At 45.1% G+C, this 22,068-nt stretch overlaps 2 protein-coding genes across 6 annotated transcripts in view; one reads left to right on the forward strand and one right to left on the reverse strand.

Moving 5' to 3' along the window:
• Window positions 1-5,830, forward strand: part of si:ch211-51c14.1 (protein kinase C and casein kinase substrate in neurons protein 3) — a 71,245-nt gene extending 65,415 nt beyond the window's left edge. For 2 of the 3 annotated variants that reach the window (XM_038783939.1, XM_038783940.1), the window contains exons 9-10: window positions 998-1,110; window positions 4,882-5,830. In XM_038783939.1, the coding sequence (XP_038639867.1) occupies window positions 998-1,110; window positions 4,882-4,994 (226 nt within the window). In that variant the 3' untranslated portion in view covers window positions 4,995-5,830. The remainder of the gene's footprint in view (window positions 1-997; window positions 1,111-4,881) is intronic. The other variant, XR_005458655.1, reaches the window with a different exon arrangement.
• Window positions 5,831-9,909: 4,079 nt separating this feature from the next.
• Window positions 9,910-22,068, reverse strand: part of med25 (mediator complex subunit 25) — a 44,914-nt gene continuing 32,755 nt past the window's right edge. For 2 of the 3 annotated variants that reach the window (XM_038783937.1, XM_038783936.1), the window contains exons 18-20: window positions 18,505-18,681; window positions 15,683-15,887; window positions 9,910-13,141 (exon numbers count right to left, since the gene is read on the reverse strand). In XM_038783937.1, the coding sequence (XP_038639865.1) occupies window positions 13,038-13,141; window positions 15,683-15,887; window positions 18,505-18,681 (486 nt within the window). In that variant the 3' untranslated portion in view covers window positions 9,910-13,037. The remainder of the gene's footprint in view (window positions 13,142-15,682; window positions 15,888-18,504; window positions 18,682-22,068) is intronic. The other variant, XM_038783938.1, reaches the window with a different exon arrangement.

Raw genomic sequence — 22,068 nt, forward strand, 5'->3', positions numbered from 1 at the left:
ACATCTCATGAACAAATAGTAATAAAAAAAAAGATTTCCTTACTCAAGGAGGGATATTCTTGCATTGGAGGCAGTTCAGAGAAGGCTCACGAGGCCGATTCCCAGGATGAGGGGTTAGGCTCATTGGAATTTAGAAGAATGAAAGGTGAGCTTATCGAAACAAGAAAGATTCTGAAGAGGCTTGAAAGGGAAGAATCAGAGCGGGTGTCTTCCCTCAAAGTGAATCCAGAACTTGGGAGCACATGATCTGTCATTTAAGTGGGAGATGAGGAAGAATTTCTTCTCTCAGAGTTATTATTCTTTGGAATTTCCGCCTCAGAGAGCAGGGGAGGCCGAGTCACTGAATATATTCAGGGCAGAGTTAAGCAGGAAAAGAGAGTTAGGGGCATCAGCCACAATCTCTTTCTAAATAAATTTAGGGGCATCAGCCACAATCTCTTTCTAAATAAATTTAGAGTACCCAATTCCTTTTTTCCCCAATTAAGGGGAGATTTAGTGAGACCAATCCACCTATCCTGCACATCTTTGGGTTGTGGGGGTGAGACCCACGCAGACACGGGCAGAATGTGCAAACTCCACACGGACAGTGACCCAGGGCTGGGATCGAACCCAGGTCCTCGGCACCCTGAGGCAGCAGTGCTAACCATTGTGCCACCATACCACCCTCGATCAGCCACAATCTTATTGAATGACAGGGCAAGCTTGAGGGGCCGAAGGGCTTACTCCTGCTCCTAGTTCTTATAATCGCACGTCAAGTCCTTCAACCGAAGAGGGAGGTATAAACAGACCCAAATATAAACCCCCCACTCAAAACCCAATTTTGGACGGCTAGATACGGAATGTCTAATTCTATACTTTAGATTGAAACAGTGGCGCAGAACACAGGGCTGGGAACAGGAGACAAGCATTTAACCAGTTCAGCTTCCTTTGTCATTTCTGGTTCACAGCTGAAATCTTTTTTCAAGCCACTCCACTCTTGTGTTTTCTGGTTTCACAGTTTAAGTAAAGGGTATTGCCTTGGTGAGGATGGCACAAACATCCCTGGCGTCAGAATCAGAGCACTGTACGATTACACCAGCCAGGAATCAGACGAGCTCAGTTTCAAAGCGGGTAAGCATTGCATCATAAACCTTCGCAAACCGCCCCATCTTTTATCCAATGGGCCCTAAAATTGTGTATGCGGGGGGGGGGGGGGGGGGCGAACAGAAGACTGCATATCCCTCCACTGCTGATTTACTCTTCATTCCCCAAGCTTTCTGCTTCACTCTCAGCTGGCATTCTTTCAGATGCTCTGTCCCTCTCTAAACTTGCAGCCTTGCTTTCTCCTTCTGTAATATTTACAGCATGGAAACAGGCCATTCGGGCCAACTGGTCCATACCAGTGCCCAACGCGAGCCTCCTGTCCTTCTGCACCCCATCACCATATCCTTCTACACTCTTCTCCCTCATGACTAGATCATAGAATTTACAGTGCAGAAGGAGGCCATTTGGCCCATCGAGTCTGCACCGGTCCTTGGAAAGAGCACCCCACCCAAGCCCAGACCTCCAGCCTTTCCCCGCAACCCCACCCAACCTTTCTGGGACACTAAGGGACAATTTAGCATGGCTAATCCACCTAACCTGCATGTCTTTGGACTGTGGGAGGAAACCGGAGCACTGGGAGGAAACCCACGCAGACGTGGGGAGAAAGTGCAGACTCCGCTCTGACAGTGACCCAAGCCGGGATTCGAACCTGTGACCCTGGAACTGTGAAGAAACTGTGCACCGTGCCACCCCAAATGTTTACCCAGTTTCACCTTAAAATGATTCTATGGTATTCATCTCTATTATACAAGGTAGTGACTTCCACATTCTCAGGATAAAGAAGTTCCTCCTGAATTCCCAACTGTACTTATTAGTGACAGCCTTATATTTATGACCCAACAATTCTGATCTCCTCCACCCCTATCCTTTCAAAACCATAAAAGGCCTTCAGGACACCCTCTGTCTCCGCTTTTTTAGAGCAAAGAGCCCAAAGTCCGTTCTTTCGCAAGAGTGATTACCTCCCAATTCTGATATCATCCTGGTTAATCATTCATACAATTCTTTCCCACTGCCTCAAATCTATTTACAAGACGACCACCCAGAACTATTGACTGTACTCCCAAATGTGGCCTAACCAAGATTCTACATCCACCGTCAAGTCTTTTAAGGCTCTCTGACTGTAGTTCTGCCAGTTCTATTTTTAGTGCCTCTTCTTCCCCGTTTGATCTCTACCTCCGTTTGTGCTTGAATCCCTCAGTTCCTCCAAAGCTCTCCTCCTAAGCCTTCCCCTTAATCAAACTCAACTTCTGCAAGAAGGCCATCCCATTGCCCTGCGTTAAGTCCCATTCGCCCATCAAACCCAGCCCTGGCCAACCATCCATTCCCCAAGCGCACAAATTCAAAGCAAATGCCTTGATTCCCTTCTCACTCATTAATCCCTACAGCCTCCCTCCAGCCCCAAGTCCGTGCTCTCTGCTCCTCCGACTCTGGTCTCCTGCGAGTTCTACCCTCGTCATTGCCAGAACTGTCAGTCAACTCAACCCTACTCTTCTGGAACTGACACCTTAAGTTTTCCTCCCACCTTCAAAGTTTTTTGTTAAAAATCTCAACTTTTTGACTACTTCCATTCACCTCTGAAGTAGTCTTCTACTTAAGTATCCATGTGCTCCGTTGCAAGGCACTGTGGGACTTTTACTACCAACGGCATTGTTGTTGACGGGCTGTTTTTTTCTTAAGAGCACTGTAGAAAGTCTTCTTCGTTAATATTGTGGGTATGGATCCCCAACAGTTCAAAGTTGACCTCGGTTCAACTAGAAGCTGCTCAATGTGTCTCAAGAAGCTATTGAGGGGGGGGGGGGGGGGGGGGGGGGGTTGCTGACTATTGTCACTGTTGCAGGAAGGGGCACACTTTTAAGTTGGGACTGAAGCTGGTTGATCAGGAAAAGTAGAATACGCCGTACTCAGCTCCTAACGGTGCTACATCACGGCTCGGAGCATGCTGGCCCGAGATATCTCTACTCCAGCCTTCAATGCATATTCAGCAAACCCCAGGAAATTGGGGAAGAAGCGGGCGAGAGGGGTAGAGAGATCCTTTCAGTTCGCTATCTCTTCAGTTGCTTGCCAGCTCTTGCTGGTGCTGAATGTTGGCCGGGCAGATGGAATAGGAGGAAGAGACAAATAATAGAGCACATTTGGGAGAGAAAAAAAACCTTATTTGACAGCAAGCCTGTGAACATGGCTCAGCTCTTTCAAAAGTCACTTGGGTATATTTACTAACCAAGACTGACACCTAGTGGTCGAGGTCAGTCTGCACCTATCCCTTTTAGATTACAAGATAGATCTCTGATTTTGTAATCCATTTTTAATCAGGGAACCCTGGCATGCTTCTATCGCTCAATCTCTCCAAGTGAACCGAAATCAATGGGAGCCACCCAACCAATTATTCCAGCTGAGATCGGCAGACACAGCACAGATCAGGAACTGAACCCGGGTCCTTCACACCCACGTGGTTTAATGCTACGTTAGGCGGAATTTTTATTCACTGCCGGAACCAGCTAAATTACTTTGACGACAGGTCTCCCCACGTTCTTGCCTTCGCCGGGGTAGTGCGTACGATTTGCAGTACAGCACCTCCAGAAAGATTTCCAGGCCTTGGAGAGGGAGCAGAGTTTTACTAGAATCATGCCAGAGTTGAAGGACTCCAGTTTAGATTTAGAACAGTACAGCACAGAACAGGCCCTTCTGCCCTCGATGTTGTGCCGAGCAATGGTCACCCTACTCAAACTCACATATCCACCCTATACCCGTAACCCAACAACCCCCATTAACCTTACTTTTTAGGACACTACGGGCAATTTAGCATGGCCAATCCACCTAACCCGCACATCTTTGGACTGTGGGAGGAAACCGGAGCACCCGGAGGAAACCCACGCACACACGGGGAGGACGTGCAGACTCCACACAGACAGTGACCCAGCCGGGAACCGAACCTAGGACCCTGGAGCTGTGAAACATTGATGCTAACGACTATGCTACCGTGCTGCCCCAGTTATGCAGAGAAACCACAGAAGCTGGGACTGTTCTAAGAGAGCACATTAACGGGAGATTCAATGGAGATGTTGAAACTGGAGGGGTTTTGAGAGAGCAAATAAGGACAAACAGCTTCCCCTGGATCATAAGCCAGAGATCTAAACTAATTGGCAAAGTAATCAGTGAGAAGATGAGAACTTTGAACGCAGTGAGCTCTGCAGGGGGTGGCACGGTGGGTAGCGCTGCTGCCTCAGCGCCAGGGACCCGGTGCTCCGGTTTCCTCCCACAATCCAAAGATGTGCAGGTTAGATGGGGTTACTCAAGGGCGGCATGGCAGCACAGTGGTTATCACTGGTGCTTCATAGCGCCAGGGTCCCAGGTTCGATTCCCGACATGGGTCACTGTCTGTGCAGAGTCTGCACGTTCTCAGTGTGTCTGCGTGGGTTTCCTCCGGGTGCTTTGGTTTCCTCCCACAGTTCAAAGATGTGGTTAGGTGGGGTTACGGGGTTAACGTTTGGGGGGGGGGGGGGGCATTTTCAGATAGTGGGTGCAGAATCAAAGGGCCGAATGGTCTCCTCCAGATTCTATGATCTGTAATGCACTTTCAATGGGAATTGGGTATACATTTGCAAAGGAAAGGTTTACCTTACTATATGGAAAGAGTAGGACTTAATTGGATAGGTTTAAATAACGTTTGCACAGGCAAAATTAGCTTACCACCGTCTTGTGCCGGTTCATCCTATAAAGAATAACATGGTACATTTGAAACTTTGGAATGGACTGTTTTTCTAGTCCTTTAACAGGATGCTCTTTTTGTTTGTTTTTTAGGTCAGGAACTGACTAAAGTAGAGGATGAGGATGAGCAAGGATGGTGCAAAGGTTACCAGGATGGAGGCCGGATTGGACTGTATCCTGCAAACTATGTAGAAGTTATACAGTAGAAAGCAGAGTGAACTCTGCTTAATTTTTAAAAAGAGGATATCTAAACCAAAGGCATCACCACCAGGACCTACATCAAAGACCGTGTCTCTACATCACCACTGCTTAAAAAACAAATCAGTTTAAAATTTGTTTCCCATCACTATGACTTTCTTTTAAAAAATTCAGCCCGCAAATGTTAACAGCGTTTTTTTTTTAAGCTGGGAGGGCAGTGTCCAATAAATTCAAGGGAGCTAGATTAGTGTTCAAGTTCTGGACAGGCGAAGTTACTGAGTCCAAGACACACAGATAGATTTTCACCGAGAGGCAGCGCGAGTTTGATCTTGCAGAGGAACTGAACAAAAGACACAGGCCATTAACGCAGGTTGGTGACTTAACGGAGTTCAAGTACGGCAGCGCGAGGAACGGGACCTGTATTAACAGCTGCAATGGGAACGACAAAGCAGAGTTAAACAATCGTATCCCCCGACTGATGTCAATTCAATTCCATCGACGGGGCACCGAGCAAGAACTCCTAGCCAGCTTCCCAGAAAAATTATCACCAGTCACTGTTTGAACGAGACACAAAAATGGACAGAATGCTTGTGACTGATTTGGTACAATATAAAAGCTCCCCAGTGTTGGAACTCCCTCAACTCTCAAAAGACAAGTTACATTTGAGGTGAATTTTAAGCTATTTTGATGACTGAATCCAATTTTCAAAGAGAGAGCACAATCTGTATATAAATAAATAGATGAAAGCAGGGAAAATTCATGTTGAAGTGGGATGGTCAGAGCACAAATAAATTGCTTGCAAAAATTTGTAAACACTTTATATAGAATAAACATAATGCTGTAACACTCTGGTATACTCCTCAATTTAAAAAAAAAAATGTTCCAAATACATATCGCTGCAACACTGAAACCTATACTCTGCACTGTAACACTCCAACATATCCCACACCACTCACTGTAACACTCCCCTGTATATCCCACATCTCATTGAAAAGTGATCAGAAATCCTGCCCAATTTCCCCCCCCTCTCCAGTCCAGGGCCAATTCTAGGGCCTGACCCATCATCCCAAAGGAAATCAGGTAGTTCGACACCACGGACAACATCAGCTTTCCTATTCTGAATTATTAGATTGCTCGTTCCCGCAATCAGATGATGTGCCAGGAGAGTGCACTGCTATTTATGGTTTAACGGTCATTTACATAAAGCACAAGCGTCTGTCAACACCAATAGTATCTACAAGACCACATAGTATCTACAAGACTTACCATGGCCCATCGCATTTGAAGCCACAGACTTCCACAGCTATAGAAGGAAGCAAGGCTATATCCTCGGGATGGCTCATCAAATGCCCTCTGGGGAAAGTAGCTCTGGGACAAATTGGGATAGTCAGACACTGGAAATCAGCTTTAAGCACCGTTTGAAGTGCTTTGCAGGAAGTGACAGGTTGGACTGGAGGTCAAAATTATTGAACGTTTCAATTTGTTCATCTGACCAGTACACATTAATGCTGCGGTGTTACAACGGGCACTGAAGAGTTGGAAGGACCGAGTCTAAGGTCTTGCTCCCTCTGCCGTCTCTTTTCAGTCTTAATCTTTCTTCTTTTCTTTTTTATACATTTAGAGTACCCAATTAATTTTTTTTTCCAATTAAGGGGCAATTCAGTGTGGCCAATCCACCTAACCTGCACACCTTTTGGGTTGTGGCAGTGAAACCCACGCAAACACGGGGAGACTGTGCAAACTCCACAAAGACAGTGACCGAGAGCCGGGATCCAAACCGGGACCGCGGCGCCTGAGGCAGCAGTGCTACCCACTGCGCCACCGTGCTGACCGTTGATCTTTATTCTTGCATGGAACGTATCGAAACTCGATCTCATGAAAGATACTGGAAATGCTGAAGAGTCAACTTCTGAAAGAAAATCGAAAACCATCATTTCTGACACCGCAGTATTAACTCAGTTTGTCTCTTTTGAATAACCAGTGGCACTTCCAGCCATCCATAAGATTTTATTTCAGACTTCTAGCATTCTACACTCTCTTGACCAAAAAGAGCAGCTCACCCCACCTGAAAAGGTTCTAGGCTCAACTCCCCAGATTAGATTAAGCCGCTAAGGGAAGCTGCACCTCCTGCTTTGGCGGACGGAAAGACAAAAATAGAAGTTTCTGGTCACCTTCTGATGCCTCTTCCTGGAAAACATGGATGCTGGGTGGGACCCGGATCAGGTAATCCACGCTCTGTGGTAGAATAGTGTGCCGATGCATACTGTCAAGGCATAGACATCGAAGCCAGTCCAGTTAGGAAAGACATCAGAGAGCCACGGCCATCTGTGTAACTAATCTATGTTCCTAAGCACGAGCCGGGAACTTCAGGAAAGGAGACAATTGAGGAACAGAAGGCGACAAAATTACTTTATTCCCTGCAGAGAACCAGCAGAGTGTCACAAGATCAACCGTGCTCAAGGGACACACACACACACACACACACACACACACACACACACACACACACACACACAGTGAGACAGCAAGCGAGCACTTGCACCCCTCAAAACAAAAGCCAAACTGCCCAAGAATTCCAGATACAAATGACTACTGTTTCTACATTATTCATCCAAGGTCCTGAGTAACAAAGGTAATTTTAAAGACAGACCAACAAGCCAGTTATGAAAGGTTTACTCTCCTGTCCCAGTTCAGCTTCATATCAATCAGACCGGCAAAGCAAGACCCTATTATTGTTACAGCGCCCCTCTTTTGACTCCTCCTTCGCACAACAAAAACATCTGAAGGGTATTATACAGTGTGTTAACTGACAGAAAGTTATATTTGCAATCCTCTGTAAATCAACACCAAGTGCTTTTGAATAAAAGATCTGGCAATAAAACACCCTGATTTAAAAAAATAAGACTTTTGCTGATTTGCTCTTCTCCCTACTTGCGACAATAAACGATTATTATTATCCTCATATGGTTGCTGGGGGAGGTGGGGAGGGGGGGGGGGGGGGGGGGGGGGGGGTTATCTAGTTCCTTTGCTGAAATTTTTTTTGTAAGTTAAGGCGAAGTGGCCTCAATGTTATGAGTGAGGAGAGGGGAAGAAAAACGGAGATAAAAATAAGGTCAGCCAGAGTTTCAATTGCATTTCTATTCAGCAATCTGCAAGGGTACGGTGCCGCTAATTGCTTTTGGAGCAATGCTCCAAGGGGAAGTCCATTGATTCTCTGCACTTGATAGGCTGCCATTCAGGATTACACATCCTCTTCATGGCTTGACCGCATCCTATCTGCAGCTATCTCTGCCCTCTCACACACAGTTTACACCAGGGTTTCCATCGTGCAGGTCGTCACCTGTAGGCGAGTCGTGGAGGGACAGGTTGCAGTATTCCTACGGTGGTCCCGATCGCAGACGCGACCAATGGCCGCTACCAGCATTTTTATTGAGAATGGCGGTCGCTACCGCTTTTAAATGAGAAGAAATGAGGCCGTGCGCAGTCTTCCGGCCAGAAGCAGCAGCAGTGCGCAGGTCACACAACCTGTACCTACACTTAGAAGTCAAGCACCCTCTACATACGTGCTTTTGGTACCAAATCATGGAGGGGACTACTTCTTCCATTTTCTAGCTGCTGGCAAGCAAGGCAAGAGGACTGTAAAGAGGAATCATTTTCTTACAAGTAAGTGATGGCCAGAGACACAAATAGGCAGTGTACCTTCAGGACAGGATCTCACAACTGAATCTGGAGAGAGCTGCTCAGGAGAGTCCAAGGCAGGACAGAGCAGTGCTAGTGCTAGCTCTGTACAGAACTCCAGGGTATCTGGTTAGCAGCCTACAAAAAATAAACTTAACTTGGGAACAAAGCAGTATAAAGTTGTTTTGTTGAATTATGATTTTATCAATTGTGCCAATGCAAATAAGGATGCAAAGCTCATGTGTGTTATATACAGGGAAGTACAAGCAAATGAGAGAAGTTTCAGGTTTTGAAAGAGAAGTGGCGGGTGACAAATCCCTTTTGAGGTTGAGACCCCAGAGTTAGTTATTAGCTGACTCCAAATGAAAAGATTACACTGCTGTACCTGACCTGTGATAGCACATTAAAAACACGCCGAAACCACAAGAGGCTGTCAGCTTTCTGGAGTAGCATCTCTCAGCCGTATCCAGTTCTGATAAAACAAGCACTTTAAAAATATTTAGTGTACCCAATTCATTTTCCCCCCCAATTAAGGCGCAATTTAACATGGCCAATCCACCTACCATGCACCTCTTTGGGTTCTCGGGGCAAAACCCACGCAAACACGGGGGGGAATGCGCAAACTCTACACAGACAGTGGCCCAGAACCAGGATCGAACCTGGGGCCTCGGCGCTGTGAGGCAGCAGTGCAAACCACCGCGCCACTGTGCTGCCCATAGCATTTTGTTGCTATTGCTCTTCATGACGACCTACACGTGCGAGGTTGGATTTTTCGTTTTCACAAAGATGACAACGGCACAAAAGGAACTAGCTGAGATCTGCACCTGATATGCGGATTGCCTTCGGCTCCCGCGAACCTGATCGGAGTGAGATTGTGAGGACCAAGCAGGTTCCTCTTTCGCATTAAAAGGTAAGCAAACATGGCGTGGGTCCCAAATGTCGGCCGGCTTGGGTCACAAAGGTCAACCGGTTGACAAAAGTGGGTCACCCTCTGCTCTTCCAACTCCAGCTTACTGTAAGTATTACGCTCTCACTGTCAGCAGGAGACTCTCAGCCATCCTGCCTTCAATGTGGAACACTCCTTCAAAACCTCTTATTACAACCTCTAAAAGCCTCCATAAAACCTACTACACACCTTCGATCACATCCCCTATCTCCTTTCCTGCTCCTGTTTCTGCCCCAATGCCTGTAGCATGAAGCGCTGATGCAACGCAAGATGTTGAGACAGGGGAAAATAAAAAGAGCAACTGTTAAGAATAAATTTATTTTATGATCTGAAAAGAAACTATACAATGTCCATTAAACACATTATTCCTCCTCTCATTCCTCGATGCACGTCACAAACAGTCCCAGTTTCTTTTCTATACAACACTTGAAAAGATCTAAAACCTCTACACCACTATACAACAAATAAAAATTGACACAAAACTGATGTTGCATTTCATAAATGCCCATCTCATTGAAATCATGAAAAAGTCAGTCAGCGATAGACAGAAGGGAGGGTGGTGGACAGGGAGGGGAACCAACTCACTTCTTCTCTGAACATTTAATTGCATATGGCAGTATACCTCTGGATGCTGTTTCTTCTGTCAAATAGCAGCGTTAAAATGTGAAACTCTTAACTACTGCAACAAACTGGTTTCTCCTTATTCTCATCATCAAGGCAATAATTAGATCAATTAGAACACCAGTACAATGTAAGAGCATCACAAATGATACCTACATATACATACATAAATATATATATATATATATTTATTATGGTTTAAATATCTTTGCAAGCCATTTCAGGTTTGTGTCTTGGGATTGCCAACTGAACAGACAGAAATGTTCTTTCTCTTCTGCTCTTCAAACGCAACCTTAAATGTTGCAAGACCACTCATCATTCATCCAAAATCCTATCGTCAAGTTAAAAATGCAAATTGCTATACCTCACACTGACCCACCTGCAATTTCAAAGAACATCCACCCAAGTTTAGACTGACCATTTGCGTTTGTCATTTTGACAGGAAACAAGGCGCTGGAGCATTTAAGATGAAGCTCGATACGTAATGGGAGGGGGGGGGAATACGGGACGGACGGACATAGAAGGATATGTCGTCAGGCCAGGGTGGGTTTCAGGCTCCCTTGATGATCCACTTGGCTCAGATAGTAAATAACGAGGTGCGAAGAACAGGAGGCTGCCAGTTTGTGCTGAGTTGGCTAGTCCGAGCTCATGCTACAGCAGAGAACCTACGTAACCTGCCTCAGTGCCCTGGATCAGAGGACAAACGGCCTGCCAATAATCACCCAGAAATGGCAGGCACTTGACTGAGGTACTGGAGGGTGTGTACAGCCACTGGCCAACAGGAAGATGCCCCGTGGAGACTAAGTGAGTGACAGGAAAAGATAAAAAATGTGGAATTAAGACTGATACTTAGGAACTTGCCAGTTGAAGCGGAAAACCAACTGAACTTTGCTAGTTTGAGCGACCTGTTTTTCTGAGCGGCACCATTTAATGCCAGGACATCCTGAGTAAATTCAGTTGAGAAGGATGCTTCCTCCCAACAGCCAAAGCGGATATTCACTGGGAGAAAACGGCAGTAAAAATTATGGAGTAGTCTTCTAAGCGAGCGGAGAAAACAAAATCAGAATCCAGATCGTCCAACTGTAAACACCGTTGCTGTTACGGGATAAAGAACGGACAAACTTGCCTTTATGTAGCACCTTTCAGGGCATCCTAAAGCACTTCACTGTCAATGAAGTACTTTTTGAATTATAGTTACTGGTGTCATGTAGGCAGCCAAATATTGCAGTGAGCTCCCACAAATAGCTTTGAAATAAGATGACTAGATCATCTGTTTTAGTGCAAATTGGTGCACTCCCGTGTACGTCTTTGGAATAGTACCACGGCATCTTTACTGGCCACCTGACAGGGTAGCAGCTTAACAGCTGACCTGTAAGACGGTGTCTCTAACAGTGCAGCACTCCCTTGGGAGCTGTATAGTGCTCGCCTAGAGTTTGTGTTCACATCTCTGGAATGGGATTTGAACCCATAATCCTGTGAGCGAGAAGTCTGTGCCACAACTGACGGCCTGGGGAGGTGATATGGGAGGCACTGCTGCTGCTCGTCAGCTACTCCTGCCAGGAGGTCTGCCCTTATTTGTCACGCTCGTCTGTCTGGAGCCATTCTCGCACATGCACTGCCGCGCGTTTGTAACCACCCTGCGATGATCACCCAAACCCCCTCTTTCTACTGCCCACCTAGGAGGAGATCTCTGTAGCTTTTCAACTCCGACCCAATGGCCAAAATACTGACATTGTTTTTCTGGATATCAGTTTTTAGTACAGTTCTTTTTGTTCTTGCAATTTCTAAGCAACTCGTCGTTTGCCTTTTGCTCTGTGTATGGAATTTCATGTGGGGGGGGTGTGTGTGTGAACCCAAGTCATGTTGGATCGTAGAAAAATCTTGAAAACAATGGCAACTACTGGAAGCTGAAAAGGAAAATGGACCAGCCAAGTTTGCAAACAAAGCTCCACCAAGTTAACACAGCCGGGTACGACCTCCCCCCCCCCCCACCTATATCCCTGCACCCAACTGTCCTTTCCCACCTTATTTCTGCTGCCTTGGATCCCAGTTGCCACCAGACCAGATCGTGGCTGGTACTTTAACACTCAAAATTTTCTAAAATAAAAATCTGATATTCGCATTATTTTCTTTTTTGGGGGGGGGAGGGGGGGGGTCAGTAAGACGAGGAAAGAGAAACATACGGAAGCTTTTCATACTTACAAGCGTACACTATGATGCGGATACATCCATTCATAAGGCTATTTCAGTGAACTTGCATCGTCAACAACGCAGACCTCAGAGCTGAAAGCATGTCATGGCTCAAGCTGGTGACCCTAGTAACAATGTTGATTACTTGATGGCTATTGACCGAGAGATGATGTGGGGAAAAAAAACACAAACACAGACACCGGGTTGCTTTACAAAAAATAAAATTAAATACATAATTTTTTTTAAAAAAAGACAGTAATCAGAGCACTACACATCGAGCAAAAATAAACCAACACATTGAAAGCAACCGTCAAACCACAACAGATGTAGTTTTCAAACTCGACCTGTCCTTTTTTTTTAAAAAAAGAGGGATTCTGTACCGATTGGGTTGTTTGATGCGCCCAATCTCCTCTCATTTTGAGAAAATCTAATATATTTTAAAAAAAGCAAACACTCTCTTCCAGTTCCTACCACTAACCCATTTTAAAAAGGATAGCAAGACAAATGTGAATTTCATCGTTTGCCCTTGTAGGAAGTAGTTCATCTCGCCGACTTAAATATCGGGGCTTCCATCAGTCTCGTTCGCACCTCGCACAAAGTCAAACTCGGGAAGCTTTTAGATGAGATCCATCAGAATCTCCTCCTCCAACAGGCTTGTGCCTTGCTGCAATCCACCTGGAGGGACTGGGCCTCTGGGACCTGCATTCATCATCATCTGGCCTGCAGATTTAAAAATTACAAAAGGAAGGGTTAACTGCACGGCCAAGTACGAGCCATCGGGCGCGAATGCAAACTTTGTGTCCCGAATCTGGGAAAAGTAACGGATAACTGCTGGGAAAAACTTTTCAAACTCCCCAAGAGTTCCCACCACTTTTGTGGACCATGTACTGCAATGATATGTATAGTACAAGTGTAGTAAAGGGTTAACAACAGACACTACATGTAACTCAACACTAGATGGCGTTACAAAGTGATGGCATACAAGGCTGCGTCGCGAGGAATTCCAGGAGAAGATGAGGAGAAAGAGAAAGTCGAGGGAGATTTCATTGTGGAAATATAGCATGAGGTTGTGTGCAAACCTAAACAAGTTTAATAGTGTAAAATAAATTTGTTTGGATTTAAACTTCTTAGCTTTATATTCTTTGTCAACACTACATATCTGGCTATCTTGGAGAACAAGCCAAGGAATATAACATGCTAGCGGTAGTGGAAACATAAAATGTACCATTCTAAAAACATCGCTGTGTGGAAAGACCGTACAAACCTGTCAGCCTTAGTGCATGGCAGTAACTCCAGTCGGTTCCTTTCCCTTTTATTCATTCAACTACACCCACTTGTATTTATGTAACATAAGGTCTTGTGGCATAATCGCCAGGTTAGAGTCCCATTCGATGGCCAAGGAAGGCGCATTCAACATATGGCCAAACAGGATGTGCATCAACCTTCAAATTCTTCCTATGGCAGATGGTATACGTGACAGCGACCCCAGATCAGCCATTCTTGATGCAGGGCTGTCTTCAAGTTGCTGGCTTCAGGTTAGCAACTGGTTCCGGGGGAAAACAAGCTATAAACACAGACTTAAAGCATATGCTTTATCTGCTTCGTGCATCTCTGGAAGTGGGAGGAGAGAGTGAGTACGAGTTTAACATCCCAAAGTGCTTCATGGGAGTGCTATAAACCTGATACTGAGCCAAGCATGGGCAAAAACCACTTGGTAAGAGGCAAGTTTAAAGGAACATGCATGATTCCAAAGTGTATTTCAGAAAGCTCATTTAATGGATGTGTCATCAGCTATTAATAGCAGAACCTATCCAGAGTCAGACACACTAGTGATAATTCAATCTAAAAGAATCACAGACAGTCTTTGGCTAAACCAGGACCTCTTTGTACAGATTTAGACTCCCTTACTTGTGAACAGTTTTTAAAAATAAATTTAGAGTACCCAATTCATTTTTTCCAATTAAGGGCCAATTTAGCGTGGCCAATCCACCTACTCTGCACATAGAAATTATAGAAGTTACAGTGCAGAAGGATGCCATTCAGCCCATCGAGTCTGCACCGGCTCTTGGAAAGAGCACCCTACCCAAGGTCAACAACTCCACCCTATCCCCATAACCCAGTAACCCCATCCAACACTAAGGGCAATTTTTGGACACTAAGGGCAATTTATCATGGCCAATCCACCTAACCTACACATCTTTGGACTGTGGGAGGAAACCGGAGGACCCGGAGGAAACCCACGCACACACGGGGAGGATGTGCAGACTCCGCACAGACAGTGACCCAAGCCAGAATTGAACCTGGGACCCTGGAGCTGTGAAGCGATTGTGCTATCCACAATGCTACCGTGCTGCCCCAAATCTTTGAGTTGTGGGGGGCGAAATCCACGCAAACACGGGGAGAATGTGCAAACTCCACACGGACAGTGACCCAGAGCCGGGATCGAACCCGGGACCTCGGCGCCGTGAGGGTGCAGGGCTAACCCACTGCACCACCGTGCTGCCCTTACTTGTGAACAGTTGGCAGAAGGCTCTGTCAAATACAGTCCAACAAGAGGGTAAGAGTATTTCTCCCCAGGAGCTGCTGGTGGTTCCCTATTTCCCTGGCTGCTAATTCCTCACAACTACTACTGTTGACCCAAAGCCCATTCATTGCTTGTCTTTCATCTCATCACCAAGCCAATTCCACTCTTGACACTTTTATTCTGTAGTACCCAGGCACAACTGTGTCCTCTGGAAAGGGACAGGGAGGTATTTAGATTCTTCTCACCAATAATAGTAATAAACTTTATTGTCACAAGTAGGCTTACATCAACACTGCAATGAAATTACTGTGAAAAACCCCTAGTCGCCACATTCTAGTGCCTGTTTGGGTACACGGAGGGAGAATTTAGAATGTCCAATTCACCTAACAGCACGTCTTGTGGGAGGAAACCGGAGGCCCCAGAGGAAACCCCACAGACACAGGGAGAACGTCCAGACTCCACACAGACAGTGACCCAAACCGGGGACCCTGGCGCTGTGATGCAACAGTGCTACCCATTGTGCTACCATGCTGCCCAATATTTGCCAATGCTATACTTGCCCAATGAGAAATTGTACATTTGGGTTATAGACTTTTGGGTCCTGATGCTTCACGGCTCATGCATCCCCAATACTTGTCGCTGTACTCATTCATCCTTCCAACTTCTCTATTGTGGCCTTGTTTCCTCAACGAGATAGGCCAGTGAACCGTGGCTGTCGGAACTTTGGAGTTTCTTACCTTGTAACGGTGGACGCTGTGCCATCTGGTTGCCCCATGGCTGCCCAGGGCCTTGGTGCATCAGCTGCTGCCCTTGCATCTGGAGTTGTTGTCCTTGAGGGTGATGGGGCATTTGCTGACCCATGGACTGATGGGACAGCATTTGTGAGGCTTGCTGCTGGATATGGTGCATGGGTTGCTGAGGCTGTGGAACGCCACTCTGTGACTGCGCCAAAACAAAAGAAAAAGTAATAGAATTAAAAGAGTCAATATTCCCTCGTACTTAAGGTAGAACCGGGATTTTAATTGTTTCATAGATTGCACTTGTTTTTAATAGACTGCACTATTATATAAAGGGGATACAGGTGGCACTGTTTTGTGCTGCAGAAGTAAATAGTGACACAAACTTGAGTTGAAGAATTCAAGACTTGCTTCCTAGTTCTTATAGAGTTACCATTGGAGCTTAAAATGTTTCTCCGGTTCTGTGAAAAAGAGGGCAGAATCTCCTGTAATAAGGGGTGGTAGGTCTTGTTGGATTGCCTGGGTTAGCACCATCACCTGTCAAACACTAAAGGATTACTGTCTTGGCCCTAGGTTCACAACCGGCAGCCACAATGAGAGTGCAGGTCAGAGAATTGAGAGCTATAAATGGTGTAGCTCAATCCTTCACACTCTCAAAATCCAATTGTGGCAATATCGCTCAAGTCTCAAAGAGATGACCGAGTGTCTCGAGTTCCAGAACTCCCGAGTCTGGATAGTGGAGCCATTAGAGCACTTCTGTGTTTGTTCAACTGGGAATTCATCGACAGGAGGCTTAACTTTAACACTGTTATGCCATTGATGGGGAAATCCTACATTCAAATTCCAAAACCTGTTGATACAGTCCCTGCCCTATAGCGAGTGCATCGCTATTAAACACAATAGGCGACTAGCCAAAACACGTTTCAAAATAGGGGGGCGGGGAGCGTGGCATGTCTCGACTGGTAATCCAGAGGCTAGTGTGCTAGGGACACGGGTTCAAATCCCTTCATGGCAGCTGGTGGAATTTAAACTAGATTTAATAAAATCTGGAATTGAAAGCTAGTCATTCAGCAATTAAACTACCATTTAAAAAAATACATTCTTTTTAGGGGTGGGGGCCCTTGGGTAGCACTGTTGCTTCACAGCTCCAGGGTCCCAGGTTCAATTCCCAGCTTGGGGGTCACTGTCTGTGCGGAGTCTGCACATTCTCCCCGTGTCTGCCAGGTTTCCTCCGGGTGCTCTGGTTTCCTTCCACAAGATGTGCTGTTAGATGAATTGGACATTTTGAATTCTCCCTCTGAACAGGTGCTGGAATGTGGCGACTAGGGGCTTTTCACAGTAACTTCATTGCAGTGTTAATGTCAGCCTGCTTGTGACAATAAAGATTATTAATTAATTATTAGTAAATGTGGTCAACTCATAACTCCCCTCCGAAATGGTCAAGCCACTAGGGAAGGCCAACAAATGTCAGCCTTGCCAGTGACACCTACATCCCAGCAAAGTATACAGTTTTTCAAAAAGGCTGCACAATAACGACTCCAAAAATCCAGCAGAATGGAGATTATTGGGCGATTTCCCCAGTCACTGCTGTACGTAACTGCGTGGAATGCGGTGCTCCACTCTGCATTTTGCCAGAGAAATAGGCTAAAGTTGCGTGTTCAGGAGGCTCTGTACTTTTAACTGAAGCTGCACTGCATGCTGAGTTCATAGGATTCACAAGTGAATGAAAACCACAAGGTTCCACCCTAACCCAATCTGCCACAGTGGTGCCAATATTCATTCCGTTCCTTCAGGACATCGCACTTGACAATTGACTTTCCCACTCTCAGATGCATCAGAATCTGATCACTGTGCAAATCCATCCCATCCAGGTGCGAACAGCTGAAACCACTCGTAGATCCGATGGAAGAGAGTCCAGTTAATATGTTAGATGTAACTACCTTGTAATTAACCATTTATCATTATAGGAGTTGGAGTCTGAAATAGGTGGTTGCTGTGGTAGAACAATGTGACCGATGTTGGCAACAACTTGAGATACGTCAAATTAACGGTAACTCGAATTAAAAATTTATACGCGGCTCTGTGCTGTGTACCTATTCAAATTACCAGGCAATTAATTTCTCTCATTTCAGCAAATTAAGTTGTTAACACAAAAACAAAATCCAAAATATTATAGATTCTGGCAATTCGAAATAAAAACAAAAAATGCCAGAAATACGCAGGTCAGGCAGCTTAGAACTGTAACTTTGACTGAGCTCTGCTCTCCATTGATGTTGCCCAAGTGGCATTTTCTGTTGTGAATAGTTGCGAACAATTGAGTCAAATTTCCATCATTTAGAAATTCAAATTCCGCTGCTTTTAATGCCAGTGAAATGAACAGCTTGCCAGAATCTTGTGACAATCAAGACTGTAGAATCACAGAATCCCTACAGTGCAGGAGGCCATTCGTTCCCATAGAGTCTGCTCCGAACCTCTGAAAGAGCATCCTATCTAGGCCCAAGCCCCATTCGATCCCCACCTAACCTTTCGAACACTATGGGGCAATTTAGCATGGCAAATCCACCTATCCTTGGACTGTGGAGGCAATCAGAGCATCCGGAGGAAACCCACACAGACAGGGGGAGAACGTGCAAACTCCACAGTCACCCAAGGCCGGATTTCAACCCAGGCCCCTGGTGCTGCGAGGCAGTAGTGCTTTTCACTCTGCCACCCTGCCGCCCTTAAACGGGTGAAAGAGTCCTGCAGCGCACTTTGGTTAATACATAGCACAAGATTTGGAAAGACGAGGCAAAAGGAAAGCAGGTATTTGCAATTACACTCACTGTTTGCTGACTGAGAAGCAGGCTGCGAAGCTGTGGGTTAGCACTGGGGTTGGGCGGTCGGAGCAGGGCCCCCGTCGGCTGTGGAGCTTGAGGCTGATTTGGAGGTGGGCCACCTGACTGTTGCTGCTGCGTCGCCGCCTGGGCTTGCTGCTGTACTCGGAGCTGCAACTGCTGCTGCTGATAGCGAAAGGAAAAAGAACCATAAACAACGCAACCAAAAAGGGTAGTGGGGCTGTGCTAAAATTTTGATAAAAGCGAACAGTTCAAAATTTGAGTAACTTGAAGGTTTCCCTGCAACTGTGAAATGAAATGAAAAATGAAAATCGCTTGTCACGAGTAGGCTTCAATGAAGTTACTGTGAAAAGCCCCTAGTCGCCACATTCCGGAGCCTGTTCGGGGAGGCTGTTATGGGAATCGAACCGTGCTGCTGGCCTACCTGGGTCTGCTTTCAAAGCCAGCGATTTAGCCCTGTGGCCAAACGGCTGAGACAAAGCATTGTTAATAGAATCCAAAGCAGTTGGGTGTAGTCAAAGCTAAGATGGAGTATTTCGTTAAGAGAATTTATTGACACTGTTCCGCCTCATACCTTGCCTTCCAACCAGTGTCCCAGCTGTCCCCTATTTATGTGATGGAATTAAATCAATTAAACAATGCGCTTCATCTGTGTATCTTAACAATAGAATTAACATCCAATTCCCCTTTCTTTCATTAAATAGTAAACTTAATGTAAATAATTTAAAAACAAATCAAAGAAAAATACGATTTTTCACATTTTGGATAACCCATCATAATGCTTTCTTCTAGAACGCCCAACAATTTCTTCAAGCAAGCATTCCTTTTGCGTAAAACAGTCTGATAATTGGCAACTTGTGAAGGCCCATCTTATTTGGAGAGATTTTATTTTCTCTCTAACATTCCTTTTGCGCTAGCAAGTTCAATCCTTAACCTTTTCTCTGCTGAATGTACATTATCCCATGGAGAATGGATATCCACAGAGCACAAAATGGACAAACCTTTTTCAGTGTCCCATGTATAGGATTTCACTCAAAGGGTTTAATAAGTATCCTGTCCAGGAGACAGGATGAAAAATATATCCTGAAGTCAGCCGAGCTATATATGTATTTTGTTTTAAATGGACAAATGGCTTCACTGATAAAATGGCCACCACTGACCACATGCTGGTAGTTCTGGATGTTTCAGAGCAGTTTAAGCATAGACAAAAGGCTAACACCTCAAACCCCTGGATTGTAACACTGCTTGCATTGCATAAACATTCCAGCCAAGCCAACATAATAAGCAAACAAGACTTATTTTTTACTCATCTCCAATGGTGTGATAATAGTTCTAGTGACCAGCTCAAAACACAACGTGCTTTAACAAGGGGGCCTCGTTAGCTGAATAGCTCATCCCAAAGCCACCCCGTCATATGACTGAGACTTGAGCTGTTTCAAACCCGTCAACTATAAAGCTTGCGAATTTTTTCTAACGTTGGGATTTTACCTCTGAAGATCAGTCATGACCTCATTAAATGGCGGAGCAGACTTGATGGGCCAAATGGCCTACTCCCTATGGTCTTAAAGAACCAGGCTCCAGGTTAGCAGCCTGCATTTATTTTTTTTAATTTACTTTTTTAAATTTAGATTACCCAATTATTTTTTCCAATTAAGGGGCAATTTAGCTTGGCCAATCTGCACATTTTTGGGTTGTGGGGGCGAAACCCACGCAGACACGGGGAGAACGTGCAAACTCCACACGGACAGTGACCCAGAGCCGGGATCGAACCTGGGACCTCAGCGCCGTGAGGCGGTTGTGCTAACCACTAGGCCACCGTGCTGCCCTTGCCTGCATTTATTTTGATAAATTTAGAGTACCCAATTCATTTTTTTTACGATTAAGGGGCAATTTAACATGGCAAATCCACCTACCCTGCACATCTTTGGGCTGTGGGGGTGAAACCCACAGACACGAGAAGAATGTGCAAACTCCACACGGACAGTGAGCCAGAATCGAACCTGGGACCTCGGCGTTGTGAGGCAGCAATGCTAACTACTGCGCCACCGTGCTGCCCCTCAGCAGCGTGCCTTTGACTTCCATCTCATTCCAAGATCTGATCTCCAGAAAGAACCCTTCATTTCACCTACAGAGTGAACAAATTTCCAGGATACAAGAGCATTTTGCTGCATTTTCAATAGACTCAACTCGCAGCCAAGTTCCGAGGACCTAAACCAGGAATTGTGCAACAAAAACCTACCTAAAAGAACCTTCAACTTACTGGGCTCACGCAAAAACATAATTAAAATTGTTATTGTGTTGTGGTTCTTTGCCCTGAACCACTTTTCTTTCCCTTATCCCCCTTTTTAAATGTACAAATGCAAAAGGAACAGACCTAGCAAAACCCCTTCTGGCGTTGTGAGAGAATAAAATAAACCAATCCTCTTATTTTACCTCATCTCGCGTTTGCTATGGGGTTATTAATAGGGGATTGGATCACTCCAAGTGACGAGTTGGGGAAAATATACAATGCCTTACGAAGGGAAAAATCAAAAACGTCTTGGTTTATAGAAGGGCAGTGAATGGAGAACTCATGGCCATTTAAATAAATCCCCCTCCAGCCTGTAAAATCCCATATCGATCACTTCTACTAGAGCTAGTGTTTCTGCAGCTGAAGTGCTTTTAATTACGCTTTTCATTTTTTTGTTTTGTGGGCCAATAGACAACATTTCTTGTTCCTTACCATCAAGAATATAACCCCTGCTGTACAAGAATATCCATCTGGAAGATTGACACGTGAAGCATGATAATTCCATATCGTCTGGATGACCCAAGGCTAGAAAATGCGCACATTTCTCAAAATTTAATTTCTTTAATGCTTTATTTGCTCTCAGGAACTTCCCCAACTGTAGCATGTTTCATCAGAGTACTCCGTTCCAATATATCAAAACTAACATCAGGTTTAGTCTGAATGCACAACCACATCAACTATCGAATCAAACTTCTTAATTGATCCATTTCTTTCCTGGATGCAGGATCCTCTTTTTAGGAGGACCTGGCCTAATTTATTGAGATGTGACTGACATTTTCTAATTAAGACTGTTGATTTAAGGTTGTCCTGGCTTATTCAAGATCAGTCCCAACATATTCTTCTTAATGTCTAACCGTACATATTTAACAGAACCCCAGAGTTTGACTTCTAATCTTAAACTCCTTTATTTTATCTATCACCCATTGCACAAATTCTGCAGGACCTCCCCAAACAAAATCACCAATGTGCATCATAAAGATACCTACTAGTTTCTCCTCCTGATACTAATAGAAAATTGCTGGGTCTGCTTTCAGCGGAATACAAACCATTTTGAATACAGCAGACCTAACTGAGAAATACCACTTCCTTGAAGCATTATTCAACCCACAAACACACTTTAAATATCCAGTTCCCCTTCTATATCGGCAGCTTCTTCAGGTGGTTTCAATGACACTTCCCATTGAAATTTCTCGCCCTGCATAAAGGCAGCTTTTATATCAATCGTTTAGGTTCACAGGAATGTGTTGCAGAGCGAAGATGAT

This window comes from Scyliorhinus canicula, chromosome 23, assembly GCF_902713615.1.
Source record: "Scyliorhinus canicula chromosome 23, sScyCan1.1, whole genome shotgun sequence".
NCBI classification, from domain to species: domain Eukaryota; kingdom Metazoa; phylum Chordata; class Chondrichthyes; order Carcharhiniformes; family Scyliorhinidae; genus Scyliorhinus; species Scyliorhinus canicula.